Here is a 15,451-nt window from a genome sequence, read left to right as displayed (position 1 = left end):
CACTGAAAATGAAAAGAAGAAGACATTAAAGTACATTTGGGGGACAAAATGGTTGTATTATGCTGGTCTACTTGATGTATGGGAGAGATGAAAAGAATCAAACAGGACACATAGGTTTCTGGCTTGAGAAATTGGTTTTATGGTGACGCTCTTTACTGTAACAGGGGAAACAGGTTTGGGGTGAGAATGAGGAATTAGATTTGGGACATGTTAAGTTTGAAAGATCTGAGTCAATCAAAGGAAGATATTAATTAAGCAAGCAATTAGATATGTGAGTCTAAAACTTAGAGGAAAGATCAAAGTAGGAATCATAAATTTGTAACTTATTAGCATAAAGCCAGTACTTAAATCCATAGCAATTGATAAGATCCTCCTGGGAAAGAACATAGAAAGAAAAAAGGGACCCAGAGGAGGTTTTAAAAAAACAAAAACCGTCAACATTTCAAAGTTAGGCAGGAGATAGAGCATAACATTAGGAGCAAACAGTGAAGCAGGAAGAAAATCTGGACAGAATAGTCTTGAATATGAAGAGAGAATCTTTAAAGAAGCAGGGAGTGGTCAAGGTGAAGACAGGAAAATATCCTTTTGGATAGGGTAATATGGAAACTCCAGGAGATGGTGAAGGACAGGGAAGCCTGGCTGCTGCAGTCCATAGGGTCACAAAGAGTCAGACATGACTTAACGACTGAACAACAACACGGAAGTGGGTGGTGGCTTTAACTGGGCACTTTCAGGAGTGGGGTGAGGGTGTCACACTGTGAACTTGAACAGAAGATCAGAAAATGAAGACAATCTATAGGATAATTCCTTAAAGAAGCTTGGTCACGAAGGAGAGCTGAGAAATGGCTAATAGATGGAAAAGATGTGCCTGAGGGAAGGTTTGGTTAAGAATACTGGAGCGTGTTTGCAGGCTCATGAGAATGATTCATTCAAGACAGAAATTGACATCACGGAAGAAAAGGGAACGCCTAAGGAAAAAAGTCCTTGTAAAGGCAAGAAGGGTTGAGATCCAAAGTCCAAGAGGAGGAGGTGGCCTTTGAAACTTCCTCCATAGTCACAAAAAGGAAGTTGGTGGTTACCAAGGCAGCTGGGTTGGGAGTGGAGGGTCTTGTGCTGGGAAGATAGACTTTGAATGTAACATCTATTTTTCAAGGGAAATTTAAAGTAAACAGGGAGGAGGAGATTGGGAAATTCTGAGTAGAGATGAAAAGGTATAAACAGAAGTGGGAAACTGAGGCTATAGTAGGAACAATAGCACCAATCTGAGGTTTGAGATAAAGGATTCAAAGTAAAACTGTGATTTCCTTAAAGAAAATGTCCAGCTGTCGCAGTCAGGCCAATGGAAGGCAGACAGTAAGGTTCATTCAGAGTTGAGATTTTACCAGGAAAGTAAACTGAAAAAAATTGAAGTTCAAGACTGCTGAGAGGACTTTATTTCAAGGATGATAATAGTGATGGGTCACAGGATCTAGGCTAGACAAATAAGTGACAAGGGCTGATAAATAGTGGGAAAAATGAAGTTAATGAATTGTCAGTGAACAAGGGATCCAGGCTGATAGGAAGATGGTGATCAGAGTGGAATGACGGATAAGGTGTTAGCTCAGGTCCTCCTTCAGGTCCTCCTAGAAGCTGGGAAAGATTGAGGGCAGGAGGAGAAGGGTGACAGAGGATGAGATGGTTGGATAGCATCACAGACTCAATGGACATGAGTTTGAGCAAACTCTGAGAGATGGTGAAGGACACAGAAGCCTGACATGCTGCAGTCCCTGGGGTCACAGAGAGTCAGAAACGACCTGAATAACAACAACCACTTCTAGAAGCAGACACGGAGGCAGGGTTTAACTTAGAAGACTTTTATTGAGGGGACATCTGTGAAGCAAAGAGGGAAAGAATCAGGAGCAGGGCGCAGTCTTCATACCATAACGCAAGTCTGACACCTAGAAAAGGAGAGGGAGGTTGGGCAAGAAGAGCCTTAGGCTCATGTGGCACGGTTCTAAGAAAGTTTCAGTCAGGTTGCTGAGGAGTACGCAGACCGAAGTTGCTCGTTGGAGGAGTCTGGTATCTCACCCCGACTCCGCTCAGTCACAGACTAAGCAGCCCAGGAGACGCACTAATCTCGGTGCAAACCCAGTAGAGGATGCCCTGGGATGGCAAATTAGAATCCGGGAGCAAGGGCTGATTCGGAGAGGAACAAATGGTCATTGGGTATGAAGTTACAAGGAGGGAACTGGAGGTTGGAATTCAAGTTTAACCACAGTATGGGTCACAAGACTCTGGACAGCGCGGGTCACCAGCCTGTGATGATGGGATTTGAGGTGAAGAAGATTAAAATGGGAACTAGGCTTTGAAGAACTAATGATGAAGGGAAATGACTAGGAACTCGACAAATTAGGAGGGAAGAGGATGGTACTCTCCAGTGGCAAGATTCTCAAAGAAGCCGGGATTATGGCAGACGGGATGAGGAAGTCCTCGCACCCGCCAGCCCTAAGGCACACGGTCCTCCTGAGGGGCTGCGTGGGACAGAGGTCGGTAAAGCGCGGGGTGACGGCAGGGCGCCGGCAGCTGAGGCCCCGGGGAGATCGCCGACGCCCGAGTGGACTTGAGAGCTCCGGCGGGTGCGGCGGGAGGAGAGGCGCGACGGGCGAGGCCTGAGGTACTGGGCTGCGCGGGGCGCGGCGGCGTCCGGGCGCGGCCGGGCGGCGGCGCTCACGGAGCCGCGGGCTTCCCGAGGCCGCGGGCGGCGTGCTGGCGCTCCCGGGCGGCGCCGCCGCGGAGCTTGGCGCGGCAGCTGGCGGCGGCCTGGCGCGTGGTGACGGCGCCCGCGGGCGGGCAGCGGCTCCCCGGGGCGGCCGGGCGCAGGGCGGCGGCGCTGCGGGGCGACGGCTTCCCGAGGCTTCGGCCCGCACGGGCGGCAGCGATCCCCAGGGAGAGAGACAAAGACACGCGGGTTAGAAACAGGCCGAACGCGCCGGCGCCTCCCCGCTAATACAAGGAGCCGCCAACCCCAACTCAGCGCGATGCCATTTCCGCCCAACAGGTTGTTTGTCGTAGACACAGGAGATAAACCTGTGTTCATCAGGGGAAGACAGCATCCAACTGAAGTGTCATTAAACATGTTCTTAGCCATTTAGGAAAAGGTATCAAAACCCTTAAATTCTTTTGACCCAGAAAAATGAATACATGCAAAATTTTCATACGGGGTATTCACTGCAATATCTACAACAGCAAAAAACAGGCAAAATAAAACAGCAATTTAAAGAAAAACTGGGACTATCCTATAACCAACAGTAAGATTAAAGTCTTAAGAGTTGATTCAGTTCAGTTCAGTCCTAAGTTGTGTCTGACTCTTTATGACCCCATGAATTGCAGCCCGCCAGGCCTCCCTGTCCATCACCAACTCCCGGAGTTCACTCAAACTCACACCTATCGAGTCGGTGATGCCATCCAGCCATCTCTAAGAGTTGATACTAACCTGTTATTAAAAGAATACCGGGATATACTATCTATTCATATGGAAAGGTATACTAGATAGAATAAAAAAAATAGCTTAATCCTCATTTGTGGTGTGTGGGAATGGGTGTATACATATGTGTGTACATGTGGATACATACACGACACACCATGCATGTATAAAATAATGGAAACACTCCAAACTGTTAAGTGGTTATCTTCAGGTGATGAGGCTGCAGGTAATCTTTACATATTTCCCAAATTATATCTTTATAATAAAAAATTCAAGTAACCTATTTTAATGGCACTTAGTCTATTCTTATGTACCCATTCTTTCTACCAATTCAAAATTATGTTTTACATTGTGTAGCAAAGTGATGGACATCAAAAGATTTTAAGAATGAATGAATGATTTCCACAGAAGTAATTTATCCTCCTCAAAAGTTCTGAGTAAATCACAATATTTCAGAGCAGTTTATGCCTTAAACATTATGCAGTGAATCAAAACCACTGTCTTCTGTGAAGTTAGACCTTTATTAAGTATTCCTACTTCAGGTGAAAAAAAAGACTTTCTGAGCTTCTAATGAACCTAATTTGATTTGTAATCTCTACAGACTTGGGAACACAAGGTTTGCTGGAAAAAAAAAAAAGTTACCACACTTTTGGAACAAATGTTTTAGATAATACCAATTTTTTAACAATGTATTCAATAACTTGCTCTTCAACTTGAAGGAACTTAGTGGGAGCAAAACTAAAGTATTACAATAAACTAGTCAAAACCTTATATCTTGGTTTTCCAGTCATAACAAATTTAAGTTTTTAGCTCTTACTAACATCAAGGGAATCTTTTGGGTGATAATAAAATTTTATACCACCATAACAAATGGAAGGAATTATAAGGCTTTGTTATTGAACTGATAGAAGATCCATTAATACATAAATTCCAATGATATTTTAGGCCAAAGGGACCTCAGATTTGTGAGATTTTCCTTAATTTTTCCATAATTTTGGATTTTCATAAATCCAAGCTGTTTATTGGAATGTTGCTTAACCAGAGGATGATCTAATCAACCACACCACCCTGCAAGTTTTTCCTTCCCTCTGTAGGTAGGTATGGGATAAAACAATCATGTCTAGAGACACTCATTTTTGTAGAATTTTAAAAAATTATCAGAAATAAAACATACAGAAAGAACAAATACTAAGTGGCCAAAAATTTGTGTTAACCAACTGCTGAACAAAAAGTGTGTATGAACTTTTTATAAAGCAGTGTCTCTCCAAAATCCTTATTTTACACCAAATGATTTAACATAGCAGGATTAAATGCAGATAAGACAGAAGAACATTTATTTTTGATGCTATCATCCAACTTTCATCTGGTGTGTTGTACAGCAATTTCAATTCAAAATTTTTGAGTGTCTGTTATGTCTCAAGCACTGTGCTCAAAAAAAAAAAAAAGATAATTTGAGATTCCTTCCTTTGAAAAGCTCTATCTAGAAAATTACCTTCAGATTATTCAGATAACTCCAACCCTAAGGCTAACCTGAATCCCTAAATCACCCTTCAGTCCTGCCAAAGCTTTTCATCTCATTATTCTTCAGATGAGCTTTCTAATTTCCTGTCATTCCTTTGCTCAGATTCATCCAGAGCATCCCATTGTTTCCACACTAGCGAAGTTATTAGTTCTTAATCTTTCAGGGGAGTCAAAGACTAGTGAGATTCTGATTAGACATGGACTTTGTCTTCCAGAAGCATGCACAGAAATGCATACATACACCATATACTTCACTGCACTAGAAACTGATTTCCTGAACATAAGCAATATAGAAAAAGCAATATTTACAAAGAAAGGAATCCCTCCTTCATCCTTTCTTGCAGGAAAAATAGTGACTTCCTGAAAGAAATTTTAAAATTTTAACAGCTCAATAGTAAATCTCAGTAAAAACCTGGCTTGATTTGAAATTCTAATATGGTCTTTGACATAGTAACACATAGATAACCTTTGATAATCAATTGTAACTTTATTCTCCATGGCCATAAGTGTTGAATTCCTTGACTCACAAAGGTACACAGAACCAAAGCCGAATTCCATAGAATGCTTTGTCAGATTAAGGCAGCCTGTGTACTAGAACACTAAATTCCTCCCAGAGTTTCAAGCCAAAGTCAAGTCCCATTATTTCCTCTGCCTTCAATTTCAATTAAGACCTCTGGAAAGGCAGCAAATTTCTGTCTAGTAGAGAAAAAACATCATATTCTGTTCCCATCTCTTGGCAATACCTCTTGGAAAGGTGGTAACAGCTGCTGACATGGAAAGTAATGAGGCATGGCTATCCCTTCCAATGACACGTGGCTATCCCCTCCTCATCAGAGAAGGAAAACCATGATGCATGCCTGATGTCACAGGTGCACATCTGACCTCTGAGTGCTATCAAACTTTTTCTGCCATTTGAGTAATTATCAGACAGTAGGGGAGAGAGATTATTTTGAAGATGTTGACAGCCTTTCCAATTTCCAAAGAGTCCTAAAATGAAATTTGTGATGACATGAGAGAGCACATGAAAATGTGAAGCCCGATGTACCAAGAGACTTCAGTAGTTTTATCCAGTTACATGATGAATGGAAATGGCGTGGGGCTCATTTTTTTCCAACTCTGGAGTAAATGATATCATTTGACAAGCAGTGCCCCAATTCACCATGAGGTCACTAGGAATCAGACACGACTGAGCGACTTCACTTTCACTTTTCACTTTCATGCATTGGAGAAGGAAATGGCAACCCACTCCAGCGTTCTTGCCTGGAGAGTCCCAGGGACGGGGGAGCCTGGTGGGCTGCCATCTATGGGGTTGCACAGAGTCGGACACGACTGAAGCAACTTGGCGGCGGCAGCAGCCTCAATTCTCTTTCATGGATCATATTTAACAAACTTCACATCAAACCACTTGACTCTCCACTTCCCTAACATACAATGTTCTCTCCCTCCTCTCATGTATTCAAATGCTCGAGACCCTCAGCCATTGTAATAAGCTTTCCCTGATTAACTGCAGTCTGAAATGACCTATCCATTTTTTTTTTTAATGAATTCCTGCAATTTTTTCTATTTATGACTGTCCTAAAATGTGTATTATCATGAGACCACCAGTTTCAAAAATGCATTATAATCTGTATTTTTACAAACATTAGAAAGAGCTGTGGCAATTTCTCCAATTTCCCTAAACCTATTTTGCCATTTTTAAAAGAATAACTTATCCCCAGAATGATGGAGAGGAAAAAGCTGACAACAATTGTTGCTGGAGTGACAGATCAACTGACCTCAATTATTCCTTTCTGTACTCATTTTCACACACAAAATTTGATTTTTCAAGTCTGTATTTGCCAGATCCGTAACGTCAATGTTGACTGTTGAGTTTACCGCCATTGTTCCTCTACCCCTAGTTTGTCCAACCATGCCTCCCAACTCCCATGGTCATCCTACTATTGTAAGAATTCAGACCACTTTCAAAATAACTTTATGAAAAAGAATTTAAGCAGATCTGAAATGAAGATAAACTGATTAGATGGAAAGGCCTACAACTTACATCTATTCAAACAAGATACAAAATTATGCTGAGCAGTAACTTGAAGACTATCTCTTTCAATAGATTCACATTATAAACAGAAGAACTGTGGGGAATGGGGTATTTTGGAATAAGAAACTTAAATTTTAAAAGTATCAGTATGTCAACAACAAAACGATAGCAGAATCATACAGAGCCAAAAGGGATTGGCCTAATTCATTAGCTCATGGATTCAACACTAATGATAAATGCAATTAAGGAGTTAAAAGAAAAAGAAATTAAACAATGAAAGTAACTTAAAATGTGAAAGATGAGATTGATTAGTAACCCAAAGAAATGGCCCAAAAGATGGTCTTTGACATTAAAAGTATACCAAAGTAACCTGAACTTAACAACAGTTACACTTATTATCGTTTATTGTATGCCAGGCATTGGGCTGTTTGACATAATTAGTGCAATTTTATTAAACTCTGATGCAGAAAAACTTTGCTAAAGGAGAAAGAAATCAAGAAAACAAAAGCTGGCCATCTGTCTGCATTGTGGTCTACTAGAAATTTGCTCTGAGAATTGATGAATATCTAGTCTGAGTGGCAAGTATATTCCTATGGGAAAACTGAACATATCATACTACCAGAGCTTACAGATAAGGGTCACTAAGAGCTGATTCAATGTTCTTCATCAAGAAATCTTCAGATTAGTTTTCCATGTATATTTGTCTATTGGGGAAAATTACACTGAACCATAAACAGAAGTCAGTGTCCCTGATATATCTCACGACAAACTTAAAAACCAGTATTTTGGGCTTCCCAGGAGACAAAGGTTCATGTAGTCAAAGCTATGGTTTTTCCAGTAGTCATGTAAGGATGTGAGAGTTGGACCATAAAGAAGGCTGAGCTCCAAAGAATTGAGGTTTTCCAACTGTGGTGCTGGAGAACTCCTGAGAGTCCCTTGGACAGCAAGAAGATCAAAGCATTCAATGCTAAAGGAAATAAATCCTGAATATTCACTGGAAGGACTGGTGCTGAAGCTCCAATACTTTGGCCATCTGATGCGAAGAGCTAACTCATTGGAAAAGACACTGATACTGGGAAAGAGGGTAAGAGGAGAAGGGGGCAACAGAGGATGAGATAGTTGGATGGCGCCAATGAACAGGAGTTTGAGCAAACCCTGAAAGATAGTGAAGGACAAGGAAGCCTGGCCTGCCGCAAACCATGGAGTTGCAAAGAGTCAGACACGACTGAGCAACTGAACAACAAAGGTGGCTCAGTGGTAAAGAACCCACCGGCCAACAAGGAGATAAAGTTTGATCCCTGGGGCAGGAAGATCTCCTGGGGAAAGAAATGGCAACCCACTCCAGTAGTCTTGCGTGGGAAATGCCACGGACAGAGGAGCCTGGCAGGCTATAGTATAGGCAGTCACTAAGATATGACTTAGCAACTAAACAACAACATCATTGTGGTATTTATACTTAAATATTTATCTGTAAGACTGGCTAGAATGACACAGTCCTTAAGCACCTAGTCATCTTGCTAGTTGAATCAATAATGGCCCTAGATGAACCAATAGGACCAGCTTTAGAAAGCAGTGACCATGTCAAAGGTAAGTGTGAGGTCTAACAGGGAAGCTAGCCTGCCCGCTGTCTTGCTGTTCACCATCTTCAAATTACAATGCCATGTGATTTCAAACACATGCATACAAGAACAATTTAATTCGAAATGGGAATAACGGAAAAAGGAGGAACAAAATATAGCATTGTTTCTCCATGTTCCAGTGAACCTTGTGAATTTAGAGTTTAGTTTCTACAGCAGAGAAGGCTGAAGATTTATTTTTGTTTTTCTGGCACCAATAAGTAACTGTTTCATCTATTAAAAGAACTAGTCACCTAAGCAAAAAGTAAATGTTCAAGAACTTGGACATACAAACTTTTACTGAAGAATAAATACCAAAACATTTCTCATGTCCACAAATATATGCAATAGGCAGTTACTTATGGGTTTTGTTCTGTTTGGGGTGTTTTGTCAGTTTTTGTTTTCTGATAACATCTCCAGAGGCGAAAGATCTAATAATAAATACAGCCAGGTCCTAACATGACTTATCACAATTTTTGACAAGATGTTCACAGCATCACATCAAGAATTCCAAAGTCAGAATGCAGTTAGGACCCTGTGTCCATGGTCAAGGATAACACACACAGAAGTTGAACCAATGCTGTGAACCTCATGGATACAATTTTATTTGTACTACTACTGAATTTTAACTACTGTGGTATCATTATGAAAATACACTTTTAGTCTGATTTTTTCCAGTCAATAATGGAGTTATAATTAATACTATTTTCAAACAGCATTAGTGAATGATATGTGGAGAAGTACTGCCATCTTTAGGGAGAACGCAGGATTACTAGTAATCGAATATAAACACTTGGCCTCTGAACCCTATCATGGACACTTGGTATGGTACACTTTTTTTTTCAATGGATTTGTCTTCTGTGATACAGTTTGGTCCAAAAGATCTAAAATCAAGCAGTTTTAACAGGCCCCATTAATGTATGAAAAATAAAGCAATAATTGCACTGACAGATAAGCTAGCCAAAATAAAACCGTGAATGATCAAAACTAAGGATATATTTTTATACAGATGACATATAAACTGTTTTAAGAAACAAATGAAAAACTATATTTCTGTGATTAGCATATGAAGTTAGAGATTTTTAAATTTAGAAAATGAATATTTGTGGTTTAATATTTATAGCACCACTGCTTATCACTGGCACTGAGATATAAAACTGTTTGGAACATACCATACAGGTTTTTACACAAGTTTAAAAGTAAATGATTTCCCTGAAAATTTCACCTACCATTTCTTTCTCATATAGAAAAGAAAATATCCCAATAAGCTCTTTTTGGTAACTAGCAGTAATAATTATTATGCACATTTCACTAATTTTTTAACTTTAATATTTATCATAAAATAAATCAGTGACCATGATCTCTCTGAAAGAAATGTGAAACACATTATGTTGCACATGAGGTACTCAATCTGATATGCTAAAAGTAAAGAATAATACTTTGTTCACAGTAACTAAAGTTAGTTGTCTGATAGGCTATATAAGAAAGTTCATGGACCAAGGCATAAAAATATATGGGTTCTACAATTTTCAGACTTAATGCTAAAAAGTGGGGGCAAAAAAAAACCACCAGGAACAGAAAAGTGTGTATAGTATGCTTCCATTTGGTAAAGGTGAATATATACATTTGTATGATTATATACACATAAAACATCATGAAAGCCCAAGAAAACTGGACTGGAAACTAACTTCTTAACTCATGGGAAGAGAATTCGAGAACCAAGAGATAGGGTAGGAAAAAAACTTACCTTTCACAGTACATCTCTTTGTACTGTTTAACTTTGTTAACATGTATACGTTATTATCTACTAAAATCATCTTTAAGAGATGTCTGGTCTCTATTCCTGACTGCTTCATTGACTTCATGCAATCACTTACCTCAGTTTTCTCCATTTAAAATGAGGTTAAACTACATCTCTAGAGTTCCCATCTACAATTCAAGAGAATTCTGGCTCAAAAGAAGGTGTATACAAAATGTAAATACCAGATAGCTAAATAAAATAACTATGAGCCTTACTTTGCAGCCTGCTCTGTTCCCATTAGGCTACAAAAGCAGCATAGTAAGGAAGTCTGGGAAGAAAATTTATGTTTGTGAACTTGATAAAAATTTGTCTTCTTTCTTTTTATTCTGTTCCAAAAGTAAAAATCTGGTTAGTCCTGGGAGTTTCTTGATGGCCTAGTGGTTAGGATTCCGGATTTTTTACTGCTGTTGGCTTGGGTTCAATCCCTGCTGAGGGAAATGAGATCCCACAAACTACACCCAACAAATACATAATCTGGCTAGTCCTCCGTTTATATACATGCACACACACATACTCACAACTCTCAAAACATTTTGATACAAAAGAGGTAGAATCTTTGTGGAAGCTTTTTAATAGGATTCTGAGGCAGGAAAAAGCTAGAAAATCACCCCTGTATTTCCCTAAAATTGGCCCAAAAACCTCCTAAAAATCCTTCATAATCTTCATAAACACAAGATACCAGCAGACCCAGGGTAGCCAAGGGTAGAGCAATAGAAGCTTTAGACCAGTAAAAACAGGACATGAAGAGAGGACACTGACATCTGAAGAACAGAAAATGGGGACAGGCCTGATGATCCATTCATTCATAACCTTACATGCTGCAGAGCAAAACTGTTAGTCTTGAGTCTCAGTAGGTTTAGAGTATAATCATGGGAACCCTGTAGTTAAATAATAATGCACTAATAACAAAGAATAAAGAGGGGAAAAAAGATAAATGTTGTGAGTTCAACAGAGAAAGAGGTCACCATGGGCTGGAGCTATGAGGAACAGATTCACAGAAGAAAAAGAACTTAAAATCTGTGTGATAAGCAAAATGATGATGGAAACATGAACAAAATAAAGTTAGTTTAGTTTTAGTCATAGTCTGATTTTAAATAGTAACTTGGCAAAAAAAAAAATTATGTTGCCACATTTTCTTGATAGAATACTTTACAGGAGTGATGACATGCTAAAGATTTATCAAAAGTGACAAACAGGCTCAAATTTAAGATTAATATGCATCTAGATACAATTTTCAACAGGGCAGGGTTCTAAAGTATGAGAAAACCATACCTATTCCAGGACATTTGGCCACCCTCTTCCAGTATTTTCTTGCAAGTAACTGGTATTATTTCCTATCACAACCTTCACACTCAAGAGTCAGCTCCACCCAAAATGCACAAAATGAGGAAGTCAGGTGGTGCCAGTTCTACTTTTCCATTGATTAAAACTGTGAGTTGGATCTGGGTAATTGAAAGTGATGTGCGCTTTACTACATGAAAAAATGTCAAAACAAAACAAAAACTATCCTCTCAAGAGATTCTGTAACCATATGAACTAAGGAACTAATACAGAACTACATAATAACTTTAGGCAAAATATATAAATTCAAGGTATTATTTATGAATACAGTGTATGTGGCTTCTGCTTGATTTCTTCACCGTAAGTCTTACCCTTATCCTGTCTCCAATTTAGTCTCCTCAATGCTATCAGATGCTCCTGGTTTTTAAAATCCTTCAGCAGCTACCCCTAATTTTAAAAGTATGATTCAAACTACTCGGTATATAAGACCTTTCTTGATTTGGCTGTAATTCCTTTCCTTGGTTTATATGGGGTCTCATGTCCTCTGTACCTACCTGGAAAGTTTGCCTAGCTAACTCTTCCAAAACTCAACTTAAAAATGGATGGATGAATTATGAAAAGCCTCACCAATCCCAGTGTGCCTTACAATTCCACTTCTGTGTATCCTTATAATGTGTTCTTCTTTCATAGTACTTGAGAAAAGGAACTGCACTTCTTCTCTCTGTAGTCCTAGCACCTAACTCAGTGCCTCACACAAGCAGGAGCTCAAAATGTCTATGAAATGGATACAGTCAGCCTAAGACAGTGAAATCTGAAGAATACTTATGAAATTCTTTGACTTTTGAAACCTGAACAGGCTCCATGGGGAAGGGGAGTTTAATTTGCTTATTGTTTCTGGATATTTTAAAATAATTTTTTCATTTTCCATTCAATAGAAGTTTGCTAAATTAAAATCTTTAGTCTTTAACAGGCAAATAAATACCTCATGTAAAATACAACTAGTCCTTCAAGTAACAAACACTTTAATTAACATGTGGTACAAAGGCCTGAATCACTCAAGAGGCTAAAAAACAATCTGGGTTAACTCAACTTAGCAAATACTTGTTTGCCTGCATGGCTAGGGCACCACCTATGCATTTATAACAGGTAAACAAAGCTTAGCTGCCACCACCCTACAGTCCCCAAATCAACTATAGTCATATGAGCATTAGCGTGAGTGTGGGGTAATGCAACTGTTGACTCATATCCTTAGTGAAATAAATGCAAATGGCAGAAGGGAGAAGCCCATTATTTCAGAAAGGGCAGAACTACAGACCAAGGTCCGGGAAAATGTAGGAAGCTTCTAAAGCTTTTCTGCCTTTGCTATCTCCTGTTTTCCTATACTGATAAGCTATCTATTATTCATCTACTCATTCAACAAAGATTTTTTTAATGTCCCAAGCATTGTGCTAGGCACAGGCTCTATACAACTCTCCCAGTCTCTTACATAAATCTCTCCAGTGGGAAGACACACACTAAACAAACTAATGCACAAATATAAACATAACTAAAAATTGTATTAGCTGACAATATGGGAAGGCATGTAAAACAGAACTATAAGGGACATAATTTTAGACTGTCTTTATTTAGAAATGAAATTTAAGCTGAGACCTGACAATGAGTAACTTAGTTGAGCAGTGAACATATAGTAACAACAGAGCTGTCTGTGTTTTACGAAGATAGTTCTGACAGCAGCGTGGAAGACAGATTAGAGGTCAGTTAAGAGATTACTGCAGCAGTGTAGGTAAGAGATAGGAGTCCTAACTAAACTATTAATACCAAAGGTGGAGATGGCAAGGAAAAGCCAAGTGTGAGACACATCCAAAGGCAGGACGGACAGACACTGACCACTGATCAGGTAAAGTATGTAAGAGACAGAAAGAAGTCAAGGTAATTCCTAGGATTCTAATTAGCCCAGGTTACCAGGAAGGTAGGAGTGTAAATAACTGAAACAGGGAACACATAAAGGAGGAACAAGCTTAAAAAGAAGGTAAGTTTGGTTTACTGAGTTTCTGTTGCTTTTAAGTAAGATATGGAGAAATATCCAGGTGGAGATGCCTGACATGTAACTTTGAAAACAAATGGTCTAATTATCAGAATCACTAGACTAGAAAATAGGTCTGGGGTCATCTCCACAGAAGTAATAAGTGATACTTTAGGAGAGAGGAATCAGCAAAGGAGTATTAACAAAAAAACAAAAACAAAAACAAAGAAAAAGGAGTAAGGAAAGTCTGATCATGTTTAAAGGCCTAGAAACAAAATAAAAAGTCAGTACCAAGAGAGGAAGAATCAGAACTCACAGAAGTGTTAGTTCAATAAATATTTATCAGCATCCACCATGTTCCAGGGCTTCCCTGATGGCTCAGATGGTGAAGAAACCTGCCTGCAATGCAAGACACTCAGATTCGATTCCTGGGTCAGGAAGACCCCTTGGAGAAGGGAATGGTTACCCACTCTAGTATTCTTGCCTGGAGAATTCCATGGACAGAGGAGTCTACAGTCCATGATGTTGCAGAGTCAGACACAAATGAGCAACACACACACACACACACACATTCCAGAGTCCTTAAGATGCTTAAAGACACAAATAGATAACTTCAATTTTGTTATATATGGGGCACTATAGGCACACACAAGAGGGACCCAGCCAAACCCAGATCAGGATACACTCAACGAAAAAAACGGTGTCTGAGCTAAAGTTTTAAAATTAAGTGAAATCATGCAAAGAAAACTGGTAAGGACAAAAAAAAAAAATGAAATCAAGAGAATGCCTCTAGATTTCTGAAATGCTGAACAAGATAAAAGGTTATAGAAAAGAGTAGGAAGAAGCTGAGAGGCTAACGTGAGTAAACTGGTAAGTGATTTAAATTGGTAAGAATAGAGTCATTCTTAGAAAAAAGAGGAGAACCAGATGGTGAAAAAAGTGGACAAGAGATTTTGGTAGGGGGATTCCCTGGTGGTTCAGTGAATAGGAATCCACCTGCTCATGCAGGGGACATGGTTCGATCCCTAGTCCTGGAAGATTCCACAAGCATCTAGCAACTAAAGCGTGGGCGCCACAACCATTGAGCCCAAGTGCTACAACCACTGAAGCCCATGCACCCAGGGCCTGTGCTCCACAATGAGAGAAGCAACTGTGGTGAGAAGTCCAAGCACTGCGATGAAGACCCAGTGCAAGCAAAAATAAATAAGTAAATAAATAATTTCTAAAAAGAGATTATACCTATATTTTTAAAAAAAGGTTTTGGTAGGAAATTTACAGAAGATTTTGGGGCAAATGTTACAGAAGGGAGGTTGAGTGAAGCTGCCAAGCTGTATGAGGATTTGGGAAGAGATGGGAGAAAACTTAAATGAAGTCTGCTGAGCTTAATGTAACTGTACCTTTCTATCTTCTTAGAAGATTTCTGTAAAACTGTAAAAGGTTCATCATTTTCCAAAGCTTTGGAAGTCTGTCTGTTTCTTTTGGATGCAATACCATGCTGAGACCAGCCCAAAGTGATCCAGTTATAAGTGACCATGAAAATGTTGGAATCGTAAATTTTTCTAAGCATTAATGGTCATAGGGGCTTTCCTTGTGGCTTAGCTGGTAAAGAATCTGTCTGCAGTGCAGGAGACCTGGGTTTTATCCCTGGGTTGGGGATCCCCTGGAGAGGAGAAAGGCTCCCCACTCCAGTATCCTGGCCTGGAGAATTCCATGA

At 39.6% G+C, this 15,451-nt stretch overlaps 1 protein-coding gene across 3 annotated transcripts in view; it reads right to left on the bottom strand.

Moving 5' to 3' along the window:
- Nucleotides 1–2,558: 2,558 nt before the first annotated feature.
- Nucleotides 2,559–15,451, bottom strand: part of ZNF800 (zinc finger protein 800) — a 185,081-nt gene continuing 172,188 nt past the window's right edge. For all 3 annotated transcript variants that reach the window (XM_086395786.1, XM_086395784.1, XM_086395785.1), the window contains exon 6: nucleotides 2,559–2,893. In XM_086395786.1, the coding sequence (XP_086251912.1) occupies nucleotides 2,707–2,893 (187 nt within the window). In that variant the 3' untranslated portion in view covers nucleotides 2,559–2,706. The remainder of the gene's footprint in view (nucleotides 2,894–15,451) is intronic.

Source organism: Bos grunniens, chromosome 4 (assembly GCF_055505025.1).
Source record: "Bos grunniens cultivar Pamir isolate PY7600 chromosome 4, Bosgru_T2T1.0, whole genome shotgun sequence".
Classification (NCBI taxonomy): Eukaryota; Metazoa; Chordata; class Mammalia; order Artiodactyla; family Bovidae; genus Bos; species Bos grunniens.
This window is presented reverse-complemented; position numbering and strand designations above follow the sequence as displayed.